Source organism: Sparus aurata, chromosome 7 (genome assembly GCF_900880675.1).
Source record: "Sparus aurata chromosome 7, fSpaAur1.1, whole genome shotgun sequence".
Lineage (NCBI taxonomy): Eukaryota > Metazoa > Chordata > Actinopteri > Spariformes > Sparidae > Sparus > Sparus aurata.
The window spans coordinates 9954668-9970004 of NC_044193.1; the positions used below are offsets into that span (position 1 = coordinate 9954668).

Below are 15337 nucleotides of genomic sequence, written 5' to 3' on the forward strand. Positions count from 1 at the left end.
GCCACAGCTCTGACTGTATATACTACCCACACCCAGCTCTTTGAACACTGCCCTTCATGTGTACATGTAAAGTTGCACACGCACCAACACATTCCCCAAATCACGCCTTAACGCATGCCGACCATATTGCAGATGCTGAGGCGCCATACTCACAAACAGTCAAATGAGCAGGGTCTGTACACTTGCACTCCTACGGCCTCCATATTTGTTTGTTTTTTCCTGAAGGTGCACCACCCGCCCTTGGAAAGCAATGAAAGTCATGCTGGTGGTGCAGCGCTGAAAGTGTGTCAGAGGGGGGAGGCTCCGGGGCCCGGCCTGGAATCTCCAATCGCCACGCAGAGTCCCGGGCAGGAGGACCTGCCCCGTCCAGTGCAACAGCAGTGCGCAGCACAGCAGAGGAGAGGGGCGAGTGCTGGAAACACGCTGTCCATCAACACGCTGCTTTAAAACCACACAGATACTGTTTCACTTACAGACATGTGTCGCCACTGTTCAGCTGACGGCCTGCAACCAACTTGTAGTTTAGGAAACCATGAATCTCAGCCCTGTTTCACGTGTGACAATGCATTTTTCAGATAATCCAATAGAGTGGTGTCGTCTATAGTCTTAAAACCCTGAAATCAGGGTGGTTTTCGGTTAAAGGCCTGAAATATGGTCAGTTTATACCACAGGCTTAAGATATTTACAGGTTTTGTTGACATTAAATACATCATTAAATGTCCCACAATTTAAATATAAAGCGCTCACCTGTGTTTAAAACTGGTGGTTGCTCACAAGTGGCTAAATGAGACTACAGACGTTGTCACGAACATTAAACGCCATCACGCCGAACATGGAGCCTCAAACTATTCACGAGTCAGTTTCTACAGGCCGACTTCGGTTACAAACTATCCCAACTCTCACTTGTGGATTGATTGATTTCCAGAAAACATGCACAGTAATTGTGTAGTTAGACACAAATGCTTGCCACAGAGCTTATTTTCAGCAGTGATCCGAAATCCAATTTTCACAGAAATCATTTTTTCACAGTCCAAACATCATACGTGTAATTCATGGCATAATTCAAACAGGATCAAATTTGTCTCTCATCATTCACTGCTGGACTTGGCCTCTCTATACGAGCAGGATTTGTGACTAGTTTTTGAAGCCGGTCGTGGTTCAACGTTCCAATTACACAAGTGTGCCGGAAACTCGAGGCTTCAAATACACTAAGAATGGACATTCTTAGTGAAGTACGAGACATCTTGCATCAAGTGGTGCTGCAATGTTTGATCAATTAAGTCGACCAACAGAAAATGTATTCACAATTATTTTGATAACTGATGAATCACTTTGCAGTCTTTTAAGCAGAAATGCTGAACATTTGCTTGCCCCAGCTTCCAAAAGTATTTTATGTTTCATATCATTGTATCATATATTTATATCAGCAACAGATGACTGGATGAAATTATAAGTATTTGCATATTCTTACATTCTGGATTTTTTTCACGTGGAAGGAGTGAATGTATATTTGAGATATTTCTTAAAGGAAAAACAACAAAACAAAAACATATTATTTATTAGCCGAGTATTTTTATACATCTTCAAACAGGTCTGTTTGGGACCTCATAGAAATATTGGATTTTCTTCTCAAACCATGAAAGAAACAATGAATCTTTGTGGAAAAATTGAAATCACATGTTTTTTTTTTCTTTTTTTACTGGTCAGTGATGTTTTGATCATTTAACTATAAGGATGACGTCTTCTTCTGCAGGTAAAGGAAAATCGTTCAACCTCTGGGAAAATCAAGCCCTTTTAAAATAAACCCAAAAGTCCACGTTCAAACTGCCAGTAGCGCACCAGCTCATGCACACTTTTATAGTAATACGTATATTTAAGTATAATTTTAAAAAAGTGTGCACACTTAAGGGCGGTATTAAGTGTATATACCTCCAGAGATCATAAATCATTCTCCTGCTCTTTCTTCTATTTGCTGAGCTCACTTTCTCTGACATACAACTCTGTAAGTCCTCAGTGGTAAAAAAAAAAAAAGAAGAAGAAGAAAAAAAAAGAAAGAAGTGTGAATACGCACTGACTGACTTATGAACATCACACAGCTATAAAGGGAGAGCAGTGCGAGGATGGAGAGAGACGACAGACTACTGACATCTCTTCCTCTCTCTCACAGTCCTGCAGCAAGCTGCTTGTGATGATCCGTCTTCATTTGTTTGTCTGACTGCAGGTGCCTCACTCACAGAGCAGATCAAACTCCCCCCCATGGACTACACGACCTCTCTGCTGGAACACAGCTCGGTGATTATGACCTTACATGACAGTACATTGATCCGCTCGGACTCCCCCCGCTGGTCACAACACCCCAGTGTGCTGCAGCTGGCACCACCAGACGATGGGAAGCATCTGTATGCAAGTGTTGAGTCTGGACCATTAATTATGTAGACTTTGCATACAGAGGACGCAATTTAACACTGTTTGACACAGATTTTCTTAAAAAAGATGTGACGAAGTAAAACAACCCTACAAACACACATCACTGAGTAAACAGTTGAACCAGGTATATTTACATTGGTGTGACTACTTGAACACACAGCTTCTGCACATAGTGAGCAACACCTGAGCATCACCAAACATAAACATAGTAAAATGTTAAAATATACAACGTGAGTATCCTGATGGGCTAAACCAATATTAAACCTTGTAGAGCCAAGACAAAGAAGTTAGTTTCATTTCATTAATCTTTCAGAAAGTCTCCCTGTGACGGCTTTTTCGCTAATATCGATATTTGTTAAGGTATTGTGTCAAAGTGACAAATTCCTGTATTGTGAGATACACAGATATTTAACCGACCTAAATATAGATATGTTCATATCTGACATAGATATCAGCACGTACTAAATAGTACATCACAGTACACAAACACACAGTTATTTTCTCAATCAATAGTATAAAAGGTCAGAAAATAGTAGAAGTGTAGAAAAAAACAAGAGAGGAAAAAAGTAAGAATTTTCCTACAACCAAAGGTGGCATCTCTAAATGTCAAAGGGTAAAAATATCTGAATAGATATGATATGTCCAGGCCAGCATTAAAATCAATTAAAGACAATAACAATTTCCCTCCCTCCTCTGCAAACTCTGTCTAGCCTAGTCAGTAAACTTAGAGTGCAGAACACTGATGCTTGTCCATAAACAAAGTTAACTTAAAAAACAACAGTTACTTGGTGCAAATGCTAAAGGCTGTAAACTAAAACTATTAACCTGCGAAACGAACAGAGCTTGTGGAGGGATTCAAAACAAAACAAAACAGGGTAAGCTGTTAAAGCATCCAAAGAGATAATCAGGCTCTTTAAATGGCATTTTCCAGGAGGCCAGAAGTGGTTGGGATAACTCAAACTTGCTGGGTCTTATTTCTGTAATTAGGTCCTGTGCCCTTCATAATTCCCTTCTCTTGTTTTTTCTCCTGCTCCTGCCCCCCTGTCCCCCCTCTGTGCTTCAACAGAGAGAAAACCAGACCATCCAAGGACAGTCGAGACGAGGAGGAGGATCTCATGCACTTTCTAACAGCAAGGTTTTCGAGTTCAAACACAACGATTATTCTTAAGGCTGATTTGATGTAGATTTTCCCTGAAAGTGACTATAACATATTCTCACATTATAAAGGAAACAATAGTAAGGATTTACAGCTGAAATGCAACAACTCAGTCGACATTTTTGCACACAACCATGAGAAAAAAAATCCCAATATCTTGACTTTGAAGAAGTGTAAACTGCCTTTTTTAAACAGAAAGTATAATCCCTAAATACAATACAACTTTTGTAAATTGCAGGCCAAACTGGAAGATATGATGACGTGCATAAATGTTCCTCGTGTTGCTGCAGTCCCCACTGGTCACCAACAGAGGCTGACAGAGATCACATATTACTACTACTGATACTCACGAAGCAAAACAAAAGTAAAAAATCTAAAGTTTGTGAGGATTTTCCAGTTTACATGTAAAACGCACACATGCAGCATGTGCTTCAGAAAGCACCAGAAGAGGTGAAGGGTTAAGAGCGAAGGGATTCTTAGCTGGAGAGCAAGATGTTCTGGCCGTCTTTTTTACTCCAGGCACAACACCTGTCTGTGTCATTTAGCAAATGGGTCAGTCTTAGATCATCCTGGACGAAACTGTTCGGCCTCTCCGGTATCTCCGTCTGGGATTCCCCCAAGAAGAACAAGCTGTCCTCAACAGCAACGTTCAGAACCCCCGACTAAATCATGACATAAAAATTTACAGCTGACATGCAACACACTACAAAGTTACAACCAAGTATCAAATATTGTATTGCATTCAGTACCTTCTGAATATGACGTATGTGAGCTGTATTTAACCCCCGTCCCCTCCTGAACTCTGAACGTCAGATGTTTGAACTCGGTCTTGTTTTGTCCGTCCTCTGATCAAATATTTCCTGATTTAAATGAAATATGTTTAAATTTCAAACTGAATATTCATTTAGGCAACGTTTTTTATGCTGTATGGAGTCAAATTTTAGAAAGAAAAATAAAACAGTGATTGAATGTAACGTAGTACAATTTACCCAAATGCTGCACTTCTGCAATTCAACACATCCTGACACCTAAACGACTGAATAGGTCGATTGTCAGCGTCGCCCAAAACAACATGTCCAACATGCAGTGTACCAGCGACAGGCGTACCAGACCTCCGTCGCACTAAAACTACTTGCTTTTACTACTATATAAAGCACAGACGCCGATAATCAGGAACAAATGATGAGTATCTGACCGGATAATCAGCCAAGCCAATAATCTATCCCCAGTATTAAACGTTATTATAGAAAGGCAAATTTAAATGCAGCAAAGTATGTCTCATTTTGGTGCTGATACAAAAGCTCTACCAGCCATTTAATACCTGACATCATATAAACATTTATATTCCAAGTTTTGTCAAAATTCACCCCCCAAGCGTTATAAAGCAGAACTAAAACTTTCCGTCTCTGGTTTGAGTGTTGCATAAATACTTTTAGGGGATTTGCATGCCAAGTGTGCCTGCAAAAAAAAGATAACCCAACTCTCAGTTTCAGATATAACACATCCACTGCTAAATTTATACAGCTTATTTACACTGCATAGAAGACTTGTTTCACCGACTGTCTCACATCTATATTAGGCACAAAAAGTCTGGCACATCGTCTCCAGCCGTCAGAGCGTTCTCTGTCAAACTGATCCTGAAACAGCAGAAAAAGGCGAATCTGCGAAAGCTAAAATGACATTTTGTCACACTTCAGATTTTTAAATTTAGAAACAGCTGGGGGTCGGCCATGAAAAGACATCACACGAGTCAATAATCAATCAGAACTAATTTTATCCTTTTTTTTTTTTTGCGCAACAATGTCTCACAACACAGTCAGCGTGACTATTATTGCGCTGGGTCATCCTCATGTGATGGGAAGAGGAAGTGGGATACCTTCAATCGAAACAACCTCTTCAGACAACTTCACATATTCCAAAGGAAAAGACAAGGAATGAAATAATCTGTGATTCTGCTTCACTTGTCTCTGAGACTGACTGCCACTACTGCACTGCTAGCAACTGCACAACACAGCTCAGATTCAGCCCCCATGCATGTGTAATAGTGTAATGACATTTTCACTAATGAAGAAATTGAAGAAATTAGTTTAAAAAATGCAGAACTGGGTTGAAGGTCGGGGTTGTACAAGATAACAGTTTTCAGTCGGCTCGCCCTGAACTGGCGGTTTGCAAGGATTCAGAGCAAAAGAAGATAAACTGAAAATCTGAAACAAAATGTCGGGAGCCGGAGGGGGAAAGAGAAAAATAAGAGTCGGCCCAACGTCTGCAATAAGAGCTCTGTCTGAGCACAGTGGTGTACTGTCCTCTGTATGTCTCGCACTGACAATGAAGCCATGTATTACTACCGCTTAACAGAGAGACATGTGGACACAAAATACAGATAATTAGACACCATTCTGTTAATAGATGTATTGTCGTCATCACCTTCGTCATCGCCGTCACAGAGGCCAAGCGCTGAGTTTCACAGCTTTACCGGCGCGGCTGAAAAAAAACGGTTTCCTATTACATTACAATCACTCAGAGAAGGGAGTCATGCTGTTTCACAACTAAAAATAAAACTAGATATATTCTATTAGTCAATTAGTCCCGAGACACAAAAATAATATGTCACTTATCTATATTAAGAGCATCATCCGTGGCTGATGTCAAAACACATCTACTGAAGCAACAAATTGTTACATTGAAAAATTGTAAAATTGAGTTTCTTTCTTCTGAGTTTTCAGAAAATTTGATTTATTGCGAAAGATTAGCTGAGAAGACTGATACCACTTCATAACAATGTCAGCAGGTTCGATATGAAGTAATCTTGCATAGTCAGATCTCCACAGCACTGTGACAGCGCTGGAAAAAAGGTCCGGCTACACTAATTCTCCTTCTGGTATGGGGGGAGAAAACAAACTTGCTTGTTTGCATGTTTTTAAACCAATCACATATCGTCCCGGGCGATAAAATGTGTTGGGTGAAGATTGGTTTGCATGCGGTGAGGTGAACGCTGGCATTAAAATGACTAAATCCCAGCAGACGAAAAGGCGACAGCTGCTAGCTTGTTTATGTTTGTGCCAGTAGCGAACAGGTTACTGTAAGAGTAACTTGCTAGTTTTAGCATGTAGCTCGCTAGCTTGGAAGTTGTTGTTTCAAGTAGCGATGGAGGGTTTGACAGCAGTATATGCAGTGAGGCACCAAACCACATACTTTATACCAACATCTACATCCAGTGACTCAGACTAAATATGAAGCTACAGCCAGCAGCTGGTTTGCTTAGCTTAGCTTAGCATTAAGACTGAAAACTGCTGGAAACAACTGGCCTAGCTCTGCCAAATTATGAAGAACAAACACTGTTAAATCTTGTTTGTTTTATTAGTGCAAATACTGAAGGGCAAAAAGGGAAACTTGTGGTTTTATTGGTAGTCGTCATGACGTTTTCATCACTGTGAAGTGCTGGAAGGCAGATTTTGGTATCTAATCCAGTCTTTATACTAAATGTTAAGCTTATATCTCTTGCTCTCACTTATTCAACAAACTGACATGAGATTGGTACCAATCTTCTCATCTTACCCTCAGAAATAAAGGAAATAAGCATAATAAATTCCTAATCTCCCTGAATATATAGCTGCTAATTTGACTACACTGTTAACATATGAATCTGACACCGTGCACAAACACTCTCTGTGTGTTATGTCCAGAAAAAGGGTGAAAGGTCAGATCAGACCTCACAGACCTGACTCAACTAGATGTTGATTGACTGGAGAGGCCTCAACGTGCCAAAGCTGAAAATAGCTTTCTGATAAGTCACATCTGTGTGTGGTTGTGTCCTGAGACGCCATAGGAACTGTTTATATATATAACATGTATTCAAAGATTGCATCTAGGGATGCACGATATAGATCAGCCCAACATTGGTCCAGATCATAATTTATCGGTATCTGTGAATTTCCAGTTGATAAATAGAGCCAATAATATGAAGCCAAATTGCTCAAACAGACAGAGAAGACGAAGAAGAAGAAGAAGAAGAAGAAGAAGAAGAAGAAGAAAAAGATGGAATATCAAAGGGGAGTAATGTTGAAGTTTAGAATAGGAGTCCATTAACACAGCAAGCAGTTTCCAGCGTATACAGTAATCCCACAGAGCAGCTTTAAATTAGAACCCAAGCTAAATCAAATTAAATCAAATTCCGATATCGATATATCAGCCGATGTACACAAGTTTTGTGGAAATGTGGTTATCAGACATTTGTGACAAATATATGTGACAGAGACATGATATTTTACAGTTTAACATTATAAACTTTAAAGAGAATTTAACCCTAAGCACTTTTTTTTGGTCCTGCAAAAATATAGTTACATATTGCCGCGTGCAGATACAGATATATCTGTGCTAGGCCGATATCAACCAGTTATATGGACAAACGGATAATCTGTCTGTTTTTCAGTTTAAATGAAAATTGTGTTGCAATGTTGATTATGTCGCGATCACATCTGTCAAAAACAATCGCAACAGGATTTTCCCCTCATTGCGAAGCCTTCACTTTGACCCCTTTATACATGTGTCCAAGCCAAGTATTCAATTTTGGCCCAGACGGCTGCTCATAATTATCCATATTATCTGTCAAATCAAACTAGTCATTGTCATCCTACACATCGCACTCCACATGGCAGCATTTATCCCACATTAATAAAAAAAAAAAAAAAAAAAAAAAAAGTGAATAAAAACAAAAAGCCCTTGTCATCAGCTTTTAGCAGCACACCAACACAAGTGAGCAGCATCTCATCAGACTGACCTGTCTGCTCCTCTGAGAGCTAATATTTGAAGTTGATGTTGACAAGACAACACCCAAGTGTTGCATAACTTCATGCCAGCAGGATAACCATAAGGAATGAGAGGCAATCCCCCCTCTCCAGAGCTCCGCAGCCCATCAGTGGAAGAAGCCTCACAACACACATACATGCAGGGGGGGACAACAGTCACAAAGTCTGCAGCCTAATTAACACCTTAACACCAAAACCGCTGCAGCGTGGGAAATAACTGTCCTCAGCCGCACAACTGACCTGTTTTTCAAGGGTTGACTCTTCAGTTCGTAATACGTTTTAGGCTCCTCTTGAAACTCCTCTCCAACCTCGAAGTCGGGAACTATTCCCGATTCGGACTGCATACTTGCAGATGTCAACTTTTTGGGGGTAAAACGTTAAACCCCCTGAAGAAAAAAAAAACCCCCGTCGGGCGATATTTGTGCCGCCGTACTTCGCTCAGTACCAACCGCTGTCACCGCGAGCCGCCTCTGCCCAGGACCCGGAGCTCTGTAGTCCGTCACAGCCGCGAGCACGGCGCGGAAGACCGGCTGCGGGCGGCGAGGCGACTACAGCTACCATGATGCACCGCGGCTGTCGCTGTCAGCGTTGCTTTCATTGGCTGAGCGTTATACACAAGCTTCTCTGCTCTTGCAGTGAAACTCCAGAGTCATAAAGTTTCATTTCCTTAAATAGTGATTATGAAACAATGTGAACAGCTGTTTTTTTACTTGATTTATTCCATTTTTAATTAAAGTAAACACTGATTTTTAAATTATGAATTATATTCTCTATTAACTTTAGAGACTTTAAACCCCACATTACACCTTGGCTCTACCACAATAATTAAACAACTAAAGATTATATATTTTAAATATATATTTTTAAATATATCAATATAACAACGTGAATTAAGCCACATAGAAAATATAATTAATAGTGCAATGTGCAATTGAACAAAAAATGCATGGTGAGTTACTGTGATAGAAGCGGCCTCAGTTTGGCAAAGCACAGTTATTGTTGCATGAGAGGACAAAATCAATAGAAGGTCAATTATTCTAATTATAATACTCATGGGATCAAACTGTACAGAGTGACCTTGAGGTACTGCTGCATGCTCAAGTATGACTCAGCCACTTTTTGTGTCATGTTTAGCCTTTAAAAAAGGGTTTTCATGAGAGTTAACTCTAAGGATTTTGATTAATCAAGCCTGCCTACCCTACACCAAACATCAAACACCAAATCTCACCTCAGCAGCACTCATGCCATTGTCAATTGCATTTCTCGTACAGTCTCAGCAAATTGTAATATCATGCACCTTAAATTATAACAAACCTGAAAGCTCTGTCGGCCCTCATGTCTGTTTTCGTCCGTTTCCTGTGCAGACAGATTCAGATTCAGTTGACTCCTGTTCGTCTCTTCCTCTGCTGCCCTCTGCTCTGCTCACCAAGTTTGGTCCCATCGGAGAAAGACCCATCCACCACTTGGGGGCAGTACAAAGCCAGGGAAGCCAGTGTTGTGGGCCAACAGGGGGGGCTTTCTATTACAAAATGGAAATTCAAGTTCAATATTTGCATTCGCCATATCCTGCTGAGCTGGTTTAAGTCTGCATTTTACCAATGCAAACATCATGCAAATGTGCTCCTGCTGGAAAGCACAGACTCAAAACACTAAAAAATAAAGCTTTCAGGAAAAGCCGGGCGATAATCGAGGACAGACAGCAGTAGAACGGGAAACAGAATCAAAGCATTCAGAGCTCAGAGACATTTGAAAAGCAAACCGAGTTACAGGCAGAATAGGAGACATGATGCAGGACCTGCAGGGTTTCACATCCAGTCAAAGGGGGACAGAGCCGGACACACAATAGACCACACAACACATGTTATTCTGGGTGTTGTTGTGGGGTGAATAGCGGCACTGATTACCCACAGCCTCCAGCTGGGCGAGGCCCCCAGAGTTTGTAGACTACAATGGCCTTTGTAATTCCTCAAGTGGGTAAAGTGCTTAAATATTTGATAATAGTTCAAATAGTTACGGTTTTGGAGCATGATGTGGTTGAAACCTACAAGAATTTCATCCTGACTATAAACATACATGTGGGTGTACTTTAAGGTTTTAAATGTTATTGTAAATGTTATTGTTATTTTCACGTCATTATATATACATATATATATTGTGACAGTTATAATGTAAAACTGGCTTGTTACCATTCCAGCATTGACTGGGATTGTTTTCCTCTTGTGAGTCTGTTTGTATCATCATGGCTAAAACGTGATCATGGAGTCTGGGAACACAGTACAGAAGCCGTTTTGTTTTTTGTTTTTTTTAACCAGGTGTTTATAAGTCTATCTGCGGACAGATTTCTGTTAACGCAATAGCGTCACAACCATGCAAGATGCAGTCAGGAAACTTTACAGGTGTGCAATCTTACAAACTTCCCGCCCCTTGCCCTGCAGGTGTCCCGCAGACACATACTATGGTGGGACCGGTGCGGTTGTGACTATTCTTCCAGGTGTTAATAGGTCTGTATGTTTGTTTGTCTGTCTGTAGTGAGATAATAATGAAGGCAGAGTGCAAAGATGGGTGCCAGGCCCGCAAAAGAGTCGTCACCTTTGGTTTTAAGTTTAACACGTGGAATAACCAAGCAGTTCCAGCTGGATGACCTAAGAGGCTGGCCGGTGATGTAAGGGGTCATTAGCTTGGAAATGTAGGCAGGGGGGCTAAACCACGAAGTGCCTCATGAGTAATTAGAAGAATCTTGAGATCAATTGTGAATTTGACTGGCAACCACTGCAGCGAGGCTTGAATAAGCGCTATGCCGGCTCAACGACCAGCAGTCATGGGTTAGAATGTGAACAAGAAGATTGGAATCAAGGCTATCTCGTCGCAAGGTGGCGTCTAGTTGTTTCTAACTCTACGTCTAAACAGCATCATTGTAGACTGGCTAAAGAACCCAGCCATAGAAATAACACAAACACTGGATCAAATCCAATCCATTGATTTTGTTTTGATTGGTGACTTAGTGGTTTCTTCCCATGAGTACTGAGGCAACGTTAACCCTAAAGGTCTGTCGGTGCTATATTGACCTGCATGACCTTCCTGTGCAGGCCATAGATAACAGCGTGACCTACAGACGCAAGTATTACTGATTTAACCGTGTTCCTGTGACAGCCAAAGCCCGCAATCAGGGCAGTGTCAAACTGTAGCGATTCAACAGGTTATATACGTGGTAAATAGTCAATCCCCTCATCCGCATAGGGTCAATAATTTCCCACATCCCCCCCGATAACACATTCTGCCGTTACAACATGTGGGCTGTAGCACATACATGTCCAGCAGCACACGGGCTGTGTGCCATGAGATAACACATGGAGGTAATTACAAAGGCTCATACATCATCGTTTACACAGTGTCGTGCAGTATTAACAAGCAGTTGCTGCCTGCGCAAACACTGCTGGCTAACAACACAGAGCATGAACTGAAATGTTGGCCAACAACAGCAGAGAAAGGTGTGAACAGAGAGTCACTTCAGCTTTTTCTGTTTACACTCAGAACTCTTTTACAGGCGACGGCTGTCAGCCAATCAGCGGCAGCGCTTTCAGCCGTTTGTCACAGAGTCAAAACAAGATCCTGAGATATGAGACAAAGGTGTCCGGATGCTTCATCCGTTACAGAGGTTTCACGTGACTGTCCTCCACGGATCCTGGAAAAATCAACAACCTGATTTTAAATATGTATTTGAATTTAAAAGTGGACAGTTGGATGATGATTCTTGCGTGTATTGTTAGAGGAATGTTAAACCAGAAATGCTCTTTTTACAAACCTCATTCATCATACCAAACTTTCATTTATTACTTGTGATATTACTGCTATTTATTTGTGGCTATTTTATACTTAAGCATGGATTTGAGCCCGAGTGTCACATATTTGCTTTTAGAGACTTTCTAATCATGTACAGTCGCATATTTTTTTTCCAGTTATTGCTCAAAAAACATCTATCTATCATTAAATGTATATCCACGCCTCATATTAGCACATGTTTTCTAACCCCATATTCCCAAAACGTTGTCTTCTTTCCTTGTAGTATTATATTTATGTCGTATTCTACATTAAATAATTGTAGTGACTTGTGGGCTGTTTTGATTACACAGTATATTTCTACTCAGACTCGAGGAAGAGTAGTGACAACTAATGGACATCGAGAAACAACCAATTAACTTTTGTTATATGATACAATTAGGCCATAAATTAAATATGAGCAGACATAATGTGCCCCTCAATTAATATTTAAAGATTTTTGGAGATGACACAGATTTTATTTAAATCTACGTTAATAACATATGCAGCAGTCAAAGTACTTCTGTCTGAGGCCGCAGACAAAGTTTTTTTTAGCTTATGTTGTTGTTCAGTTTATGTTTTTGCTCCTCAGTTTTCTATCGCTGTTACGTGGCGGTGTGACTTCATTTGCATAAAGCATCTGCCAAGCAACATTTGACTACGCTTAAATGGAGACAGGAAAGTAATTGCACTCTCAGTTAATTATGCATAAAGAGCATACATGTATGCAGTAATCATGGAGGTGATATTGTATCTTTGTGGTGCAAAACAAAGACTGGAGACCTTTCTGAGTCTTCATTTTTCTTCTGTTACAACTCATAGTCACGTACACGCTGAGAAGATGTCATAAAACATGTTTGGAATGATTCTTTGTCAATTCAAAATGAAACATGTGCTGATTCACACATAGACGACCAACAGTGTCTGAAAAATAGACTTGTATTACTTTCAGGGGTTCAACGGCTCGTCACTGGGGCGGAACGCTCTAAGGAGAAGTTAACAGGGTATTTATTCATACCCGTGTGGTTTGCACCATATGGACCATTTGTACCTCTGATGTACCTTCATTTCAAAGTACAAAAAAACAACCTTTTTAGACAGGTACAAAATTGGCTTTTACACTTTACCCTGTTGTTCATTCATTATCATTCTTAACTATTTATACACGAGAGAAATACAAAGCCAGACTTATAAGAATTTGGTCAACCCTTTTTATTCACAATTCCATTTATTTAAGCGTAAAGTTGAATTGCTACATATAAAACCTAATCCAGAGAGTAGATGTTGTTTGTGTTAATTCAGTGTAAAGTTTGCATGTACCCTTGCTGACTTTATAGGCTTGTATTATAAAATGCACAATAAATGTTTACGCTGTTTTTTTATAGGCCAGTCGTCACTAAAAAAAAAAGCTCCCAGTTCCCCTGAATGTATTAAAAAGTATACAGCTTGCCACTGATGGTAGAGTTTAATGCCTAATGAGGGTTTAGAGGGGTAATGAGGGAATCCTCAATCCATTCTTTTGTTTATGAGAGCATCTTCTTGTGAGGAGGAGACTCACTGGGCAGATGGTTTTGGGGGATCTTAATGAGATAATTATTCATGTCTGATGTCAGAAATCCAAGAGGAAGGGGGTGGGGAGGCCTCGCTCGGCTGAGGGGCAGCAGAATTTACTGTAGACCGGGAAGATTTACAGCAGCAGCAATGCACTTAGTTAATTTATCAGTTGTTCTAATTGCGTGTTTCCAGTCTATCTCAATATTTATCTGTGTAACAGCGCCGAGTGTTGTCTCTGGGACTGCTAACAAGGCGGCTGTTTCGGTGTCTTTGGAAAACTACCAGCTGAGTAAGAGCAAAGACAGTAATGAATATTTCAGGGGGCGCCGTCACTCCTCAGCAGAAATGAATATCTCATGTGAAACACACACCGATAATCTGGTTCGACAGCATTGTGTCCTTTGAGCCGCACATGTCGGAGATGCTGACAGATGTGTTAAGAGACATAAACTTAATTTTCAAAAGCAGACAGCTAACCAAAGATGTCTCCGCCGCTGAACGACATGCAAACTTTTTCCTGTGTAAATAGGGCTGCATGTTGACTTTGACCCACATTTCAATGTAGGCCAACCGGTTGAGCTGTAAAGTCCTCTGAATGTGGCGTTGGTCATTAAAATATCCTCAGAGTCCAGGGTATACATCAGCTAATTTCATTCGCCAGTGAATGTCAGTGCTCATCAGTAAATAATTATTCCCTGCAGCTGTTGTTGACGCTCAAACACACTGTGATAAACTGTTTAAACTACCGTTTGTTGTGTTTTTTCTTTTTTTCTGTTGTCACATCCTCCTCAGCAACCTATCACTTACATCCTGTTTATTTCTGCAGGTGAATGCACACGAGGAACAAAACAAAAAAAATCCCTTGTGCAAATATAGTGCATCCAAATCACACATAAACAAAACCTGCGAACTGGATTATCAGGAATCCACATTGGTCATATTTACTCACCACAAGACAGCAATGACACCATTAAATGGGTGTTTAAATACTGCAGGAGCACTGTAAAACACGTGTGTATTATTCTTTTGAGAGTACACACAGTTATTTAACAAGGGAGGTTAGGAAAAGGGCACTTAATGTGACCTAAACTAAAGACTACTTCAATTAATAAAAACAAAATAAAAAACAGCTTCATGTATACACTGAAAAATGGAAATACACTTAAAAAACTGAAAAATCCAGTAAATATGTTTCAAGAACAACTTAACTGGTTATTTTTGAAGGCAGGTCTTCAAGAGAAAAAGGCAACAAAAGATAATTTTAAGGGATTAAGCGATAACTATCATGTTACACTGTGACACATTTTGGAAATAAAGGATATCTATTGATACAAGGTGAACAATGGAACAGTTTGTTTTACAGTGCTGTATAAACGTCACTTCACTGTCAACATGTAATATTTTATTGATACACTACAAAGAGTCATTGTAACCTGGTGCTCGAGTTGACCGGAATCACTGTTTTGCAGCCTCTCTTGACAGAAAATGAATGACCTGAGAGTGGACTTGGACTTCTCCTCTCTACATCACCACATGAACGCGCAGTTGTCATTGCCAGACAGCAACAAACAGGAGGATC

At 40.3% G+C, this 15337-nt stretch overlaps 1 protein-coding gene across 4 annotated transcripts in view; it reads right to left on the bottom strand.

Annotated features, from left to right (window-relative positions):
* Positions 1-8863, bottom strand: part of LOC115585605 (microphthalmia-associated transcription factor-like) — a 34352-nt gene extending 25489 nt beyond the window's left edge. For 3 of the 4 annotated variants that reach the window (XM_030424099.1, XM_030424100.1, XM_030424098.1), the window contains exon 1: positions 8629-8863. In XM_030424099.1, the coding sequence (XP_030279959.1) occupies positions 8629-8732 (104 nt within the window). In that variant the 5' untranslated portion in view covers positions 8733-8863. Of the gene's footprint in view, positions 1-153; positions 210-8628 lie in introns of those variants that run through there. The other variant, XM_030424101.1, reaches the window with a different exon arrangement.
* Positions 8864-15337: the final 6474 nt, after the last annotated feature.